The sequence below is a fragment of the Perna viridis genome, chromosome 12, assembly GCF_037379345.1.
Source record: "Perna viridis isolate PV_CMFRI_1.1 ecotype Kerala chromosome 12, ASM3737934v1, whole genome shotgun sequence".
NCBI classification, from domain to species: domain Eukaryota; kingdom Metazoa; phylum Mollusca; class Bivalvia; order Mytilida; family Mytilidae; genus Perna; species Perna viridis.
In genome coordinates this window covers 14,650,355-14,667,072 of record NC_142456.1, presented here as the reverse complement: position 1 = coordinate 14,667,072, position 16,718 = coordinate 14,650,355, and the positions used below count along the sequence as shown (strand labels likewise).

At 34.2% G+C, this 16,718-nt stretch overlaps 1 protein-coding gene across 2 annotated transcripts; it reads left to right on the top strand.

Annotated features, from left to right (window-relative positions):
• Window positions 1-2,919: 2,919 nt before the first annotated feature.
• Window positions 2,920-11,686, top strand: LOC148601327 (vitelline envelope sperm lysin receptor-like). 2 transcript variants are annotated; one of them, XM_088556193.1, is made up of 10 exons: window positions 2,920-2,970; window positions 3,961-4,002; window positions 5,485-5,524; window positions 7,232-7,446; window positions 8,096-8,253; window positions 8,769-8,923; window positions 9,618-9,699; window positions 10,356-10,521; window positions 10,734-10,773; window positions 11,290-11,686. In XM_088556193.1, exons 1-10 carry the CDS (start codon window positions 2,944-2,946, stop codon window positions 11,520-11,522), a joined length of 1,158 nt encoding a protein of 385 aa, XP_088412319.1. In that variant the 5' UTR covers window positions 2,920-2,943; the 3' UTR covers window positions 11,523-11,686. The 2 variants fall into 2 exon arrangements, with proteins under 2 accessions (XP_088412319.1, XP_088412321.1); XM_088556195.1 differs by lacking the exons at window positions 2,920-2,970; window positions 3,961-4,002; window positions 5,485-5,524 and adding an exon at window positions 6,158-6,411.
• The last annotated feature ends 5,032 nt before the right edge of the window (window positions 11,687-16,718 follow it).

Sequence of the window (16,718 nt, the reverse complement as noted above, 5' to 3'; positions counted from 1 at the left end):
TTTTTGTTTTTTTTTTAAATTAAGATAAAAAAATTAGTAAAGTAAAAAGGCAGGATGCAGGTTGCAGAAAAACAAATCAAGGACAGGCTAGAGAAAAAAATTAGTGTCAGAAAATGTACTGACAAATTTCTGGGACACTAAATTTGATCCTAGCCCCCACATAGAAATCAAACAATTGCCCCAATACTAGTATTTAATGGCCTCCTTTATGGACTTATCTTTTTTTTTCAGAAACCTTAGGATCAATGAAATAAATCAATTAAGCGATCAATATTCACCTTTTTTCCCTCATGTTACAGTTTGTTAGGTAAGCATACTTTTGACATGAAAAGCAAAATAAGTGCTAAATTATAAAGCATTCTGACTTTTTCCTTGTAAAAGATATATGTATGTAAATTTACCTATAAAATATCAAAAAATAAATATAAGAGAAAGAGAAATATTCTGATTTTTAGTATCTTTGATGATGACTGCGAATACTTTGCTTTCCTTCGAAAACCTCAAAACAAGAAGAAAAGCTATATAATGAAATCATTGGGGCCTACATTTATTATTTTGCTTCTAAAATTGTTTGAAAACCTCAAATGTGGAAATAATGATGCAGCAGTTAGTTAGCATACAATTGACACACAAAAAAGAGACGATACATGTAAAATTATCCATAAAATATTTAAAAAAGATATTCTTGAAGATTTCGAATACTGTTTAAATAACACTATAATAATAGAGTTGAAAATGATAGCGCTTTCTGCATATCCGTTACATCCTTCATTTCGTGCATTATAAAGCTAGAACATCGTTGCTTCTAGGAGATAATTCGACTGTATTTGTGGATATAAACCACTAAAATTCCCAAGAATCTTTCGTAACACAGTGTTAGTTTCCTACAAAAAAACCTGAGGAACTAGAAGAAAAGATATAAAATGAAAGAATTTAGACCTATTTGATTGAAGTCATCACTACTGGCATCGGTTTCACAAAAAGTCGTGAAATTGATCGTAAGTCATGACGTCACAATGTTATTTTAGTTTATGACGTCATTACTTACGATCAATTTTACACTTACGACTTTTTGTGAAACTGACACCAGAAGTTTTATGGTCGTCAGGAACTCGTGGGTCTATCTGCACCATGAGGACCGATTTGTTTAACGTGTCATAGTTTTCCTTTTGGCTGCCATGAACATGACTTTTTATGAGCAATTTGACGGGTGTTTCCAGAAAAGCAGAGGACGCTTACCCTACTGTTGTTTCTGGTCCATGCTCCCAGTTTTTAGTGGAGTCCAAGTTGCTCATTTACTTTTGTTATTTTGTTTGTATTATTTTGGTCATTTTACATTTTTTGTTGTGTGTGTCTTTTTCATGTCTGGTCTTTTCCCTGGATTACATTCTTTTGATTTGTATTAGAACCTTGGTTCCCTTGGTTACTCTTTGATTTCCGCTAGAACCTTGGCTTCCTTGATTACTTTTTGCTAATGTGATTACTCTAAAATTGTTTTAAAAGTTTCAAAAAGTATTTCAAGTTTTGCAATGGACTGAAACGATTAAGACCATTCTGTTTTATGTCCTCCATTTTTACGCAATACTTTGTTATTGTTCTATTTCTTTTTTAACACTCTTCATAATATCTGCACCCACCTGATTTTCCCCGCTTTCAGAGAGGAAAGCAGGGATCTAAAATATTTATATAAAAATGTTGCAATTATAAATAATTGATATTTAAACAAGAAGAGTCTACATTTCTAAAATAAAATATAGGGTGTAATTTTTTTTCAGAAGAACTAGAAAGGAGGGGTCATTTTCTTAATTAGCTGCAGAGGAGGGGTACACTTTTTTTTTTCATTTTTCATTGGTTAGAAATAAGGAGCTCACGCCCCTCCCCCCCCCCCACACACACCCGTCCCCGCTGGTAAAAAAATATAAGTTCCCATGAGACAGTGTACCAGTCTGTCTGATGCTTGAGTTACTTCCCTTTACATGACAAGTCTAAGAAACAAATGCTTATTTTGAAAAATTCTAAAAGGTTGCAATTACTCCGCAGCACCCATTGATGCATGTATTGAGGCATACATTATTAAAAATGTGATCATAAATCATTATACTGCATAGCGTTTGAAAATTATCTCGCAAATTTTTAGAAATAGATATTCTGTCCAACCACCACTACTAATCCCCCCTCAGAATCAAATGACCATCCCCTCACTAAAACTAAGTTCAAACTGGGAGATTTTTTTCTTTTCAAAGCTGTTCGACTCACTCCAACGAACCACATTTCTAATTCGACTTATTTAGTTCCTATGAGTAGTTATATTCATGAAGACATTTAAATAAGTTTTCTTTCCATGAAAGATGGAAAGGAAAAAAAGAAAGCATGCAAAAATATGACCAGCATTTTTAAATGGAAGTTAGTACAAGGAAATGGCCAGAGTACGGGATTTTGTTTCATTTTTTTTCAATATGTAGCTCCTGGTATCTTTCTTGGACCCCAAGACCTGTTGCAGAAAAATCGTCGATTGTCGGACGTACGCCTTGCCCCCCCCCCCCCCCCCCATTTAAAAAAAAAACAAAACAAAACAAATAATTGAAAAGAGCTGTTTATGAATTTTGGAGGCACTTGACGGTATTAATGTCTTTGTTTTCTTTTAAATTTATTTTTCCTGCGAAATGGCCCAGAAGCAAATCGCACATAGCAATTAATGCAGGTTTTTCCTTTGTTTATAGATACAGATTATTCTAATATCAAAGGTCAAAGATAGAAAACTGGAGTGACCTTCCTGCACGTAACAATGTCCAATATGGAGTTTAAAAAAACCGTGTACTTTTCCCAGTTTTGCCCCATATATTGACAGCGGTGTTTTCCCGCCTCGCTCGTGCCGAGCGCGTACAACCGAGACTATGGTATAAAAGGAGTTCAGATCGACAGGTAACTCGCACTTGGAGGTACATGTACAGGAATCCATCAGACTACAAGGTAAGATTTTTTTTTATATTATGTTTAGGTTAAAATAAAAAGAAATAGCAAATAGAAAAAATAGGCATTATAGCATATAATTTTATCAACCCTGTTTTTGAACACGGTTTAATCTGAATTGATCACCAGTCCTATCTGAAATTATAACTCTCTCTCAAACGAATGATCATGTAACACAGGCAATTGTTTCTTATATATAGTTTGATTCTGTTCGCTGTTCTCATTCTTTCGGCACCAAAGTTAAACAGCAAGGTTGAAGAACAGAAAATTTTAAATGTTTATAACATAACGTACATGTAGCAACTTTTTGTGAATGTTAACAAAATAGGTTTCAGTCGAAAGCAGTTGTTCAGTTAACTACATTCATCATTTTAAAATCATTTAGAATAAGTTATTGACGTATTATATATAGTTTTTCAAATTGCTTGAAAAAGTTTTAACGCATTTAAAACCGATGTAAAAATTATTTGGTCTATAGTTCTATGACATAAAACCACGCATTTTATGTTTATCTTTCATGTTTTCATCGGATATTGACGAAACAAAAAATGAAAATATCCGATGAATACATGAAAGATAAATATAAAATGCGTGGTTTAATGTTATAGAACTAATTTGGTCTACAAAATGTCTGTGCTACCGCTGACCCTAAATGCACCAACCTTTTTGTGCTTACCCTAAAGTATTTGACTATTTTTAGAACCATTACTAAACACAAATATAAGTCTATGAGTGTTCTTCGTCTGGTTTCTATTTCAAGGGAAAACTTAATTTCATAATCGTTTACATAGTATACTGAAATATCCACAAAAATGCTTTGTATTGTCATCAATGCAACCAGGAGACGATATTTTCAGGGAAATGAAATCACTAATTTAAATTATGCTTGCAAACTGCTTACCTACGTCAGAAAACGTATTTTAATTCAACGCATACATGTATCCCCGCTTATTTTTTTTATCGGAGTAATCCTGCATGTTTTCATTTTAGATTCCCATAATGTTCGGACTTTTCATACTAGGATTGGCCTTGGTAAGTCACTTTTTATTAGTATCTTCTGGTTCTCTGCTCTCTTCAATTTAAATGGAAAACGTACATCTGTGTATTTTGTTAAGTATTAAGTACCGGCATCACTTTGCTTTATATGATTGTACATATAAACTAAGCTGAGATCAAGTTAAACTCCAAAAGTATTGCATAACAAAGTATGAGACTCATCAGGGGAAACTTAGATAAGATTTCTTTTTATATCTATTTTCCGCATGTTTAGTGCGTAGTGTTCTCCCTTGAAAGCCTCAATTTCGTACACATCTAGACCCTTCTGTGGAAAGTAGATGAGCATGTTCAATATACACTTCTGCGAGGTACGGCATGGATAGAACAAAGAATTTTCCTCACGGCAATAAATATTGAGCATGCTTTGCACATGCTAATGACCATCTCAGTTATCACAAAAGGGTCTACTGAAATATATTTACTTTAGTTACAAGATATCCTATATATATATATATGGTTCCTTTAAGGAGGTACACCCAGGGTAAGGGGAACAACTCGCATAAATCACTGGAACATTTGTATTCAGCATTTTATAGCAATCTCATGTAGGCATCAAAAATAAACTTGGATTGATTTCTTTTGATTTCAAGTGAAAGCTTGATATGCTTCAGTGAAATTGAATATGATCCAAACATACAAACGTTATTCCCTGACCTTAGGACTACCTAATTAAAAGGTTCTATAGTATACCTTCGAATGGAAGCCCCTGTTATATAGAACAACGCATAACAAAACCCAGAAAATACTTTACTCCACTTCATTTTAAATCTTCGGAAATCTGAAAATTTTAACTTTTGTATTTTATAGTTCACGTGAACTTTGTCTAAATAAATTAAACAATCCTATTAGGCTAAATGTAATTTAAAAATTAAATGCTTCTTTTTTCTTCTCTTTCAGAAAATTTCATTTCATTTTAATAAATGAATCTAAAATATACCAAATCATTCTCACAGAATTTGATAGTTCTGGTTTTACCTAGATTATATAACGTGTGCATGTGAAGAAAAAAAAATACCTGTAGTTTTGCGTTTCTTCTGTTGAGTATAGATACATGTATGAGATAAACTCTATTCACATTGACATGCTGGTCAGTAGGTGATGGGGGGACCATATCAGTGAATTTCAGGTTTTATTTTTGGCACTTACCGAAAATGGATTTTATCAACACATATAAAATCGGGTTTGTTTTTGAAATGTAACAGCTTATCCATATCAAGGGGATGATTTGTCTTAATTTTTTTCTAGATAGTTTGTCTCCAGTCGGAGCGAAAAATGTGGTGAAATTGAGGCCATATTTGCCGAAAGGTAATGAACGTTAGTAAACGAAGAGCCTGTAGCGTTACCCTTAGAAAGGAATTTACTACTTGTGTGTAAAGCAACGGTTTGAAGCATTGACTAGCACTGACAGTATGATGAAAGACGGACGATCTGTACTGTACTTTATATTTATTTTTGTAGGCTGTGACCCAAGCTGTCCCAGAAGGCTACATCTTGAAAGGTGGGTGCATGTTGACGACTTGGAATAGTGATACATTTGCAATGAAAATCATGTGATAACAACCATTTGCTTTTGTCAGACCTCGATTTAACTAATCTCCCAAATATCGAATGGTCACCTAAATAGTTGATACAAATGTACGTAATGACGATGGTAAATAGGTAAATAGGTAAATACAGAGCTATAATTTTCTATTTAAGAATAATTGTTTCCAAAAGATACATGTACTAGTAATTCTGCATTTCCTAGAAGCCATAAACATATAAAATAATGAGTTTATGGAAACTTAATTATAGCGAGCGCCGCGAAGCGGTGTGATCTCTACCGTTATTACGAGTACTTTCTAAATCGCCCTTCAGGTTCCCCAGTATACTAACGACAAAAAAGTCATGTCCCGGAAGTAACGAAAAGTGACTGTCCTTACGGAGAAAATTCACCATTTCCTTCAATCAAACATAAAAAAAAATATAGCTTTAGATTACCTTTCAGTAGAAATAGATTCATCTTTTCTGATAGTTTACAATCTTTTTCTATAATTTGTTTTACTTATTTAAAGTGATCTGAATGTTATGTTTATAAAAACTTCGGGAAACACGTGGATGTACGTACGTGTATCTCCGCTGTTTCACTGTTGCTATCAAGAACCGAACCCACCTCGGAAAAAGATAACTCCGATTATATTATCAAAATCGAAGCATAGCTTTTCTAAGATAGGAAAGGCAATCATTTTCTTGTTTGGAATTTGCAGCTGTCGTCTGAATTTTGTTAACGTCAAGTATTCTCACCATTCGTGGAGAATTGTAATATTTCCGGTTTCTGTACAGATTGATCTGAGAGATCAAAATTAAAATTTGTGTTGCTAGAGATGCCCTTAAGAGATATAAAATGTAAGTATTGCGTAGTGCTATAACGTTATTGACCATTTTGAGAGCGAGGCGAAAGGGGTAATGGTGGTGGAATTTTGGGGGGAAAATTGTTCAAATTATTCATTTATTGACCACCCCACACTCCCCCGTTAATTGACCTGACAGATTTTCAAATAGAAACATTGATTTTTGCTTGCTGGTTAAATATAAATAAAAATATTGCACTTGCGAAGCAAAGATTTTCATCCGGGTCGCCCCCCCCTTTGTAATGTCTATTATTATTTTAATTTAAAGTGTTGCACAGACGGTACATGTATGGTAAAGCTCACAATACTCGCTGCTTTAGGCTTTGCCTACCCCATAATAAAATGTGCTGAGCAGAGCATATATTGATACTTTTTAAAAATAAATAGCGTTAAATTATATTTATAGCACAATCTTATGAGTTCTTCAAATAGACTTTGAGCCCACAGGGTGAGAAGTCTATTCTCATAGCAATGCTCTTAATGATTTGTGGCATGAATTGACAAAACGATAATTGACCAATTCGAAAGTACAGACACGGGTAGCTCATGCTCTTGTTTAGCGGTAAGTCAAAATATTTTAATAAGCACAAAGCAATTCTTTAAAGGTGGAGTCATTTTCGTCAGAGGCGGATTTGTCCCTGTGCAATATTTATACTAATGAGGTTGAATATTGCAAAGCTGTTTTCCAATTTAGTTCTATGAGAAAACGTTACCTTTCATGCAATATCAGACAAGTTTTCTACTTAGAGCATACTTGGCCTTCCTCTCATCTATTTTGGAAAAAAAAAAGAAAAAATCTCACTTTTAAATTTCAGTTGAACAGGACTGTGGAACATATAGCTCAGGTTCAGTAACAAAATCAGCAAGTGTAACTATCAAGTCTGATCTCCACGTCCAAGCACGTGTTATCTGTGCAGGACCGAATGAAGTGAAGTTGAATCCAATAAACGAAACCTCGTACGAATCGACCCTGAAGATAGTTTACAGTGAGAGCGACACTGGATATTCCAGTGGGGATTGTAAATTCAATGTAAGTTGTACTGTGTAGATGTTCACTGCCACAGTGTTTTTCTGTAAGGTACCATGGGGCTTGAATCGTATTATTATAATGAAAAATGAAGTTGAAAGTTCCATAATCGTTCTTATCAGAATAAAAATGATCTCGTGCAAAATTTAAGCAGAAATGAGCAAACGCTTGTAATATTTCAAAATAGATGTCATTCTACGACGGAGAGAAATTGTGATCCTATAAAAAGGTTTTGGACAAATTGATAAATTTATATCATACTTGTTTTATAAGCGGGATGAACATTGAGGATGATATTAGATTGGTGCATGATATTTTACAGTACACTTGGAAAGTAAGGTGAATTTTCACAGTTCATCCAATGGAAGTCACCTATCGACCATTTACTTTTTACACATGGTACAAGTATCAAATGTTTTTTTTTTGTACTTATATTGTCAATGGAGTTACCTCTATTGCCAATGCAAGGAGTTACTGTTACCTCTGTTGTCACTGGATTTACAGAAACCCCCATACATGCAAATCATGAGGCGACTGGACTGTTGTCCACCATAGTCCTATAGCCTGTGGATCCTTAGTGGTCTTTGCATTAATAGTGCCTAGTTTATCGACGATAAATTACGACTTTAACAGGGTTTTATCTCCATTTCAGCAACAAAATGACAATTCTACATTGTACGCTGTGGAAGTTGCTGTAGCTTGGGGTTTGTACAACGACAGTTTGATGGATGAGTACCAAACTTACACTCTTACATGTACCTTGGGGGATTTCAACACGAGCACAAGTGATGTAAAAGAAATTGACAATGCGTAAATATCATCTTACATATACATGTATCTTGGATTTCTACACTAGCACCAGTAATGTGAATGAAACTAACAATGCATACATGATAAAGGCACAGATAACTTTGCTTCGGGGGGTGCGGGTCCGTTGAGTGCCAAGAATGTCGTTTTGTGCAGCCGCATTTAATATTTGTAAATCTACATTGTGAAGTAATGTTGGAAATAATGCATCGTGTTTTATTTCTGTCTGATTGCCGAGTAAAATGTTTTTGCTAAAATCAAGTTTATTTTTTTCAAATCCAAGCACCCCCCCCCCTTTTCCCCCGTTACTAAAATGATTGGTGCCAAAGACACTTCTACTCCAAAATGATGTACTATTGACGCTGTCAATGTCGGTCTGACACTTGCATGGCCAAGTGGTCTATATATTTCCTTCAGATTTTTTTGGGATCAATTCAGAAGTTCGGCTTTGGATTAAATTCAAAATCGGAAACTATGTTTTATAAGATTACATGTATTTATTTAACATTCCTTTGTAGACTTGCTCCTATGGAAGTTCTCAACAAAAATCTTGGTTCAGCTTATAAAGGCGAAGTTTCAGTGAAGCTGTTAGATGTTCTTGGACAGGAAATAACCAGCTCTAAAATTCCACAAGGGAAGAAAATGTTTATTGAAGTTGCTGCTGTCGCTAATAGTAAGCATAAGTTTAAAATGACCCCTCCCTTTATAGTAATGAAACAAAGTCTTCAGGTACCATCATTACTGTGCCCTCTGTGTACAGATATTTTATTCAGTTTCTGAAGACTCGATCTTTTTAATCATGCTGGTTATTGTATATGTGTGTTTCAGATAGACATTTTCGTAAGCTTGCAACCTTACAAAATGTTGGTTTTCTGTATATCGACTTACAACCAATGTGCTAAATAGAATAAAAAAAATTTTGAAAGGATGAAACAAATTGTAGATCAATAAAACTTTTTTAGATGGGCCTTATTGTTAAGAGTTCTAGTTTCGATCTGGAGTGGAGTTATTTGCGAGCATACTCCCGAAATATCGAAGTATTTGGACAGTTTGGAGTGAAACAATTTATTAAGATGCATGCATGGGATTAGAGTAATCAGTTGTGATAAAATCAATAATTGTAGTATTTGAGATGTTTGTGTATGATTTACATATACCATTAATAACTGATACATTCAGTGTACCTAGGGTTATTTGAATATGATCTGTTTCTAAACTTTTTTTTAAAGAATTGGTTTCCTTACCTAGCTTGCATGTAAATGTTGTGTGTACCACACCCGTAATGTCCAAAGGTTTATTTGAGGTGAGTCCTCACCAACTCTTTTACAAACAGATTTTCAATCCTGTACATGTATTTGTCATTTTAGATTCTGAGTCTGGAGTTACTCCATACAATTGCTATGCCGAAACATCAACCGGAGATAACAGATATGATCTCCTGGTAGCTGGGTAAGTTGATTAAATACATGTAGATGATGACTCGCCGATTTGTTAATTTGCTTGAAACATTTTAAGGTTGCACAAGTGTATGATTAACACTCGAGCGCTTTTTTCAGCAAAGGAGATTGGTTGAAATGGAATGAAAAGTCTTCAGTTATTCTATTGAAAAAAAGTATTTTTATATTGCACCAATTCCCAAGTTTTTCCTTTAGAGAAAAAGAGGAACAACTGTGCAAGCTACTCCACTAAGTGTTTTGGTTAGGACATAAATAAAACAAAATATCCCATAAATGTCATTTATTAAATGACGGTAATCAAACAGTAAAAATAAGTAACAGATGTACATTAAATTGGAGTGTTACTGTCAGAGATGAGACAAATAATATAAAATTGATAATACAGTTGACACTCCCTAAAAAGTATACAAAATTTCTTACAACAAAAAAGGTATGGCCTAAAAATGACCATAGCCGACATTGAACAGTCAGTGGCGAAAAAAAGTATTTTTATGATACGTGTAATAACGTTATCCTTGACGGTCGTGTTCTGGATTCTTTAGTTCCTTCGCCCAAGTGTTCAGTGGTTCCGAAACACCTCCACAGCGACCGCGGGTGTTAATTATGGTTGATATAATCAATGGATTCACAGAATGTTTCCATTTGTAGGTGTGGGGATGGAGATATCTTCAGCAGATCTGAAGGATTCACAACTAATGGTTTGAAAGCCAAGAGCCCTATGTTTAGAGCTTTCCAGTTAAGGGCATTCACCGGCAACAGGCACCGTATTTCTTTCACATGTGAAATAACAATGTGCTCAGATCCGTGTGATGGGGTAAGTACTTTTCACTTATACATCCTGCTAATATATCTAGTCAAAATGGCTTAAGCAGTTGTTTAGTCATACAAAATATATTCATTTTAACTTTTGATTTAAAATGGACTTATAAATCAGTATTCTGAGGTGTAACAAGCGTAATATAGATGTGTGGAACTTTGCCAATGTTCTCAATTAAAAAAAAAGTTAATATTTTTGTTTCATTTCAGTCTTCTTGTGGTCTCAGAGCAAAACGTTCAGTCGACCCAGGTCAGTGTATTACCACCATTTTTTTAAATTCAAAAATAACAACATGAACCATAAGCTTTGTGTACATGTAGTAAGATGCATGTTATTCTAATTTTAAGCTTTGATCATCTTTATTATGCATCTAAAATGCAAGTTTTCCATGGATTCTACAACAGTCCATTTCTGATATTCTTCCAGCATTGTTTTAATTAAACATCCTAAAAACAGACATGCTAATTCGGTCTACATACACATTTTTATATAACTCTAGTCCTTCCTTTATACAGATCTGCAGTTTGGAGAATATCCCATATATTTATCTCCCATCAATCGTATCAAGAAGATTCACCTAACTCCTGAGACAAAATTAATGTTGAGTATAAATAAAAAAAAAAACCGAATGAAAAACTAGGAACGGTCATGTGGTATAACTTTTTTGAAGTTTTCTTTATTTTTGACATCCATTGGTCACCTGTCTGATCTGATAAGTATGAAGACGTTTACTTGCAAATTATTCGATTGTTTTTATTTTTTCAGAGGACAGAATAGTTATCCGCTCACCAGTGAGATACGTTATTGAAGACAGAGCTGAGGAAGCAAAGCAAGAAATCCGTGAAGTGAAAGTAGAAAACCAAATGAAAGTTTCAGAAGTGAAAATCCTCGGAGTTGGGTCTGTAGCCCTTATTGCTCTACTGTTAGCTGTCGTCGCCGTCGTTAGAGTGGAACAGAGAAGGAGCGAGGAAAAGAGGCGTTCCGACCCTTCTGCGTGATTTCAACACATAGACTGCAAGACTAAACTGGTATATACATCCGATGTGCCTTGAATGTTCTGTCTTGTCTGCTGTGGTGTCAATGGTTAACTTATCATACCTTTGTTAAATGTGTATTGTTAATTTTCTTTGTTGAGTGTAAATAAATATGAAAAAAACCCTAGTTTTCTATAGTCTACAAGGGTAAATATGTAGGATCATATCAAAATTTCATTAACAACCGATACTTGACAGTTTGCAAAATGCCTTAACATGATTTTTCACTAAAACAGGTGTTAATATCAAGTTTCAAAACGAAATCTACATGTACAACTTTACCAGAAAAAAAAACATAAGAATAACTACTATTTGAATATTTAAAAAGATGAGGGGATGACATCCGAAAAAGTTTTCCTTAATTCAGATACTCCAACACCAAAGCATTTGAACCACTGACTGCAGACAGTATGATTTGTAACTAGGGTTCATTTGTTAAGCTTCAAGTCAACCTTACATTGTGTTCTTGAAGTCAATAACGCACGTAAAACGAGTTGCTTAATAGTTACCTAGACTTGTCATGAAAACTAACGAGTGTCTCTCTCGTCAAGGCTTATATGAATCCCAGTTTCATTAAAATCTTTAACTGTTCTGTGGATGATACTAAGAACAAGAAGAATTCTCTAAACCCCTACTGTCAAAGAAGCACGAGGGTCAACATTTACGAACATGCAATGTAACGGTCAATCATTACACAGAAATGCCCAAAACTACTGAACATTAGTTTAATATGTGTATTTAACACAGTCAAATGTTATTCAAGAGAAAAGGAAACTTTCAATTTGTGAAATGATACTCATCAGATCTACAAAAGTTTCCATACACAATCGAAATCAATGGTCGAAAAATGATTTTTTTTTCAGTACATGTGTTTTTTTTGGTTTTTCATTACATGTTAATCATGAAGCCCATAATAAATAAAAACTTCATGAGATGAAGTTGTTCCGACACATTATTAAATAACAGATAACGTATATACATTTGTACATGTTTTGCTCTTTCGAAAGCGAAAACGTCATTTTTTTTTAGGATGTTTGTTTCCTGTACATATTGAAAGTAGATGCATGTTAAAAAAGAACCTTCATTTGTTGGGTCAAACTTGTCGGGCGACTAAATTTTAGAAATAAATGTTTTGTTGTGGAAAGGCAAGAAATGATATTTTTGGCATAAAAAAATAAGTAATTTTCGTAGCATTTTTTTTTCACACATTCATTGAAAAGTAGAACAAATGATTATAGTTTTCTCTATTTACAAGGCAGATTTTAAAGTAAAAAAATATTGATTTTGGTTGCTGCTTAAATAAAAAGTATTTCGTGCTTGCACGAAAAAAATTAGTATCCGACATCAAGTCCCAGACCCCTCAGGAAAAAAATCGGTGCCTCAATTGATCTCTGTGATTGTGCCACAAGATAACCAACGAGAAAGGTAAGGCTGTAATTTATTCTGTGGACTGTGACTGCAACCATTCAAAAATATTTGGAATCAAAGATATAACGAGAATAGGTAATGTGTATATGTCGAAGAGACAACCCCACCGGTATGAAAACGTCAGCCCAGACCTTTCACTGGTAATCAATAAACGACGATGGAACTCTCATACCACAGTTCAACCATTTGGCTTTTCAAAATCTCATTAGTCATATCTTGACTACACTTAGAGATTACTATTGACCAAACTAAACGACAAACGCGATGACTTCATTCCGAATTGTCAATTTTCCTTTCATCTGTGGCAACATACCTTCAGCATCTGCGTATCGAGTTTTCATATCACAACTCATACGTTATGCCAGAGCTTATTGTAACTACGCAGACCTTTTGTATCGCTAGACTTCTTACAATTAAGCTTCTGGAACAGGATTATGTTGCTACAAAAGTCGAGTTGACGATCTAACTCTTATGTTGGTTTGTTCCTTATCGACATCTTGATATGGAGAAAAAAAAATCGTTATAGCGATCTTTAGGTCGCTTATGATATTGTCCAGGAAATCAGCTTAGGAACCAGATTAAGCAACTGGCAATGAATATTCATAAATATCTGGGTGTGCTAATGTATATGACATACAAAGTCTTGTAACGAGTCCCACTGCCTGAATCGGAAACTGTGTAATGCTCAAAGCTAACCGATCATTTCATGTAAACTTCCTGTACTCGTACAAGCAAGAAACCGTGACACGTGGAACACACGTGTATGATACTTTTAAAAGATGCACATTTTTATCTCGTATGAAGCAAGAACTATGACGCTATGGCGGTAAACACGGCGAGGATCTGCAGCATTACGTGTCGCAGAACTACATATTTATGCATATCATATGCAAATATTAATTATTGAAATTACGAGCGCAAAAAGTCGCTGACAATATTACCAACATAAAAAGGAGAGCACATCCGCACAATAAATTCTTCTCCACAAACACATATTTTTCCTAACATTTAAAGCTGTATCATACGATGTTAACCTAGGCGACACGTATGAACACACCAGGTCTTCAAAACATTTGTTAAAATATATTAAGGAATAATACCCGAAGGAATGTCTTCGAACAAACTGTAATATCTGCAAATATTTATGCAGTGGTCTTGACCCCCAAGACTTGTGACTGCAGATTACATCTACATGTATACTACATTAATAATAAACCTTCAGAGGAAACTACTTCATTGTTAGCTCTTTTTATGAAATGATTAAGTGGTGCATGTTGATAAATTCAAAATGTATTAAACGAAGTCCTTAGATACACATTATCCTTTATTTAATGCTCCAATAAATATTGTCTTTTTAAGGTAGATGATAGTCGAATACAGGTGATAGCAAAAGACAGGATTTACTTTGTATTATATAATTTATTTTAATAACGTTCGAATTACACAAACATGATTGACAGATGGAATAAGTAATAGCCTAACCAATAGTAGTAATTGTAACATGGCAGGACGGCCTACCTGTAGTAGGTAGTGAGATTTAAATAGCCAGTTAATTGACTTTAGACGAATCGGTTTGTCGCTGGCTTGTCACCGTGCGGTCTAGAGTTCGATCCTCGGTGGCCTCGTATAATTTTGTGAGTCAAATCATGCTCTCCCTTTACAGTAACATAGACTTTTGAACATATTTCACCTTAAGGTAGGATTACTTTCAAACACTTAATTTGTCTGAAGAATCATTAATGTTTAAGTACAAAAATACCAGTTTAATATATTGTAAATTTCGATATGGTGTACATGTGTTTCAAGGAGTAACCTCTCATCAGCAGCATTAAGGTTAACAATTAGCATCAATTTGCGTTTTTCACTGTAGATAATTTACATCAAGCCTAAAAGTTATTAAGCTAATCCGTGATAAACTCTTTTGATAAACTACATGTACTTGAAAATATTATTCAAAAGCAAAACCTTTCTATATCAGATACTTTAACATGTATAACAACAGAGCATGAGAGCGTTTAAATGAATATTTACGAAACGCATTGAAACTAAACTAAAAGCATTGCACGTAAAAACAATAGCGTAATACTTACATGTATATGAAATGAAAAGCTTTTGAAAATTACACGTTTGATGTGAAAATGGTTCCTACGAATTGCTAAATGAACAATAAATATCACCTTCATATATTTTTGTCATTGTTCAATGTCAGAACTGTTGATAATAACACATCGGATAAAAAACAAAACGTATCGTGAACAAAACAAGAGCATTTGAAATTGATTTGTTTTTTCTAAAATACACAATTATAAAATAACTTTAGGCAAAACTAGATAGTTGTTTTTTTTTATAATTCAATCAAAGTCCAATACATGTATGATTACAATGTTTGGCAATCATATAAAAAATAATAATAATAACACACAGAATGCGAATGTTATTTTGCATATGAATTCAAATTTTGAGTACAGTTTGCATATGTGCAAATTTGCTCAGGTAGATAATTTTTGGCTTTAGGTCGGACCTCAAATTAGTTGGCGGAACAGATTACGTACAGCATATCCAGATAAAAGACGCTCTTCATCAATTCCTGATTTTAAAACTACAATTAAAGCAAATTAAATGAATTTAATTTTTCTTGCAGTAAAGTATTAATGAATTAATATGGGAGCTGGAAAACTCAGGTTGTCATATATATTTTTCGCTGATGTTGATACAGTTGTGGACATTTCTTTCTGCATTGAATTGCTTTTGCCTCTTCGCTGGTATTTGCGAGCAAGTCGACTCGGACATCCGTCGATAATGTCTTGCAAGGAGCAACCACGATATGATATGGACGATTACACTGACGGAAAGTAGGCTTAGTAGCGTCACGTAAGTGTTGTTAATGAACGATTCCGATTTTTGATTAGTGTACTTTCTAGGAATCTTTAAGCATTTTCTCAATGTTGCGTTCGATTTGAATGATGCTGTAACACAGACCAAGTCGCTTTCACTGATTTCATTCTCGATAAACGTGTAAGTAACGTCGTTAAAAAAAACCCATATATTTCTAATGCTTTGCTTATTTGAAAATAGCTCTAGCTCCAAATAGGTTTGCACTAAAGCACCAGCCTGGTGGTATACTAAAGTCGGCACCAGTCCTTTCGTCTTATATTCAAGAGTAAAATCTTTAAAATCATCTTTCTGTCATTTTGCAATAGTTTTCGAATGGACGTACAAAGGTTCAGATCTTGGACATACTTTGATTGAGAAACATGAAACGTGATCATAACCTTTTACTTTCGGTGGGGATGTGCAACGCCCCCTTGCGTCCCATGTATAGTTTCTTAGAGAAAAGAGATCACAGTCACAGTGCAAATGCAAGTTTGATCCTGGTGTAGTCAATACATCTGGTGTTAATATAAAGTCATTTTTAGTGAGAATAACAGTATTTAGAATCTTCAAAGATTTCAGTAGATGAACATTCTCGAATTTATCTATTTTATGAAAACTTATGTCTAGATATTGAAGATATCTCAGATGTTGAACCATCGTGAGTTGTTTGATTTGATTTGAACTTAAATCAAGGTACTCAAGACTCTTGATTCTAGTAATCGATTCGGTACCTTCGGAAGTAGATTGCCTTGCAAATGTAAATAGTGAATATATGTCGATAGATTAAACGCAAAGCTGTCAATTGTGGTTATCAAATTATGCTCTTAGTGTAATGTATATAGGTTCTGCCCCACGAAA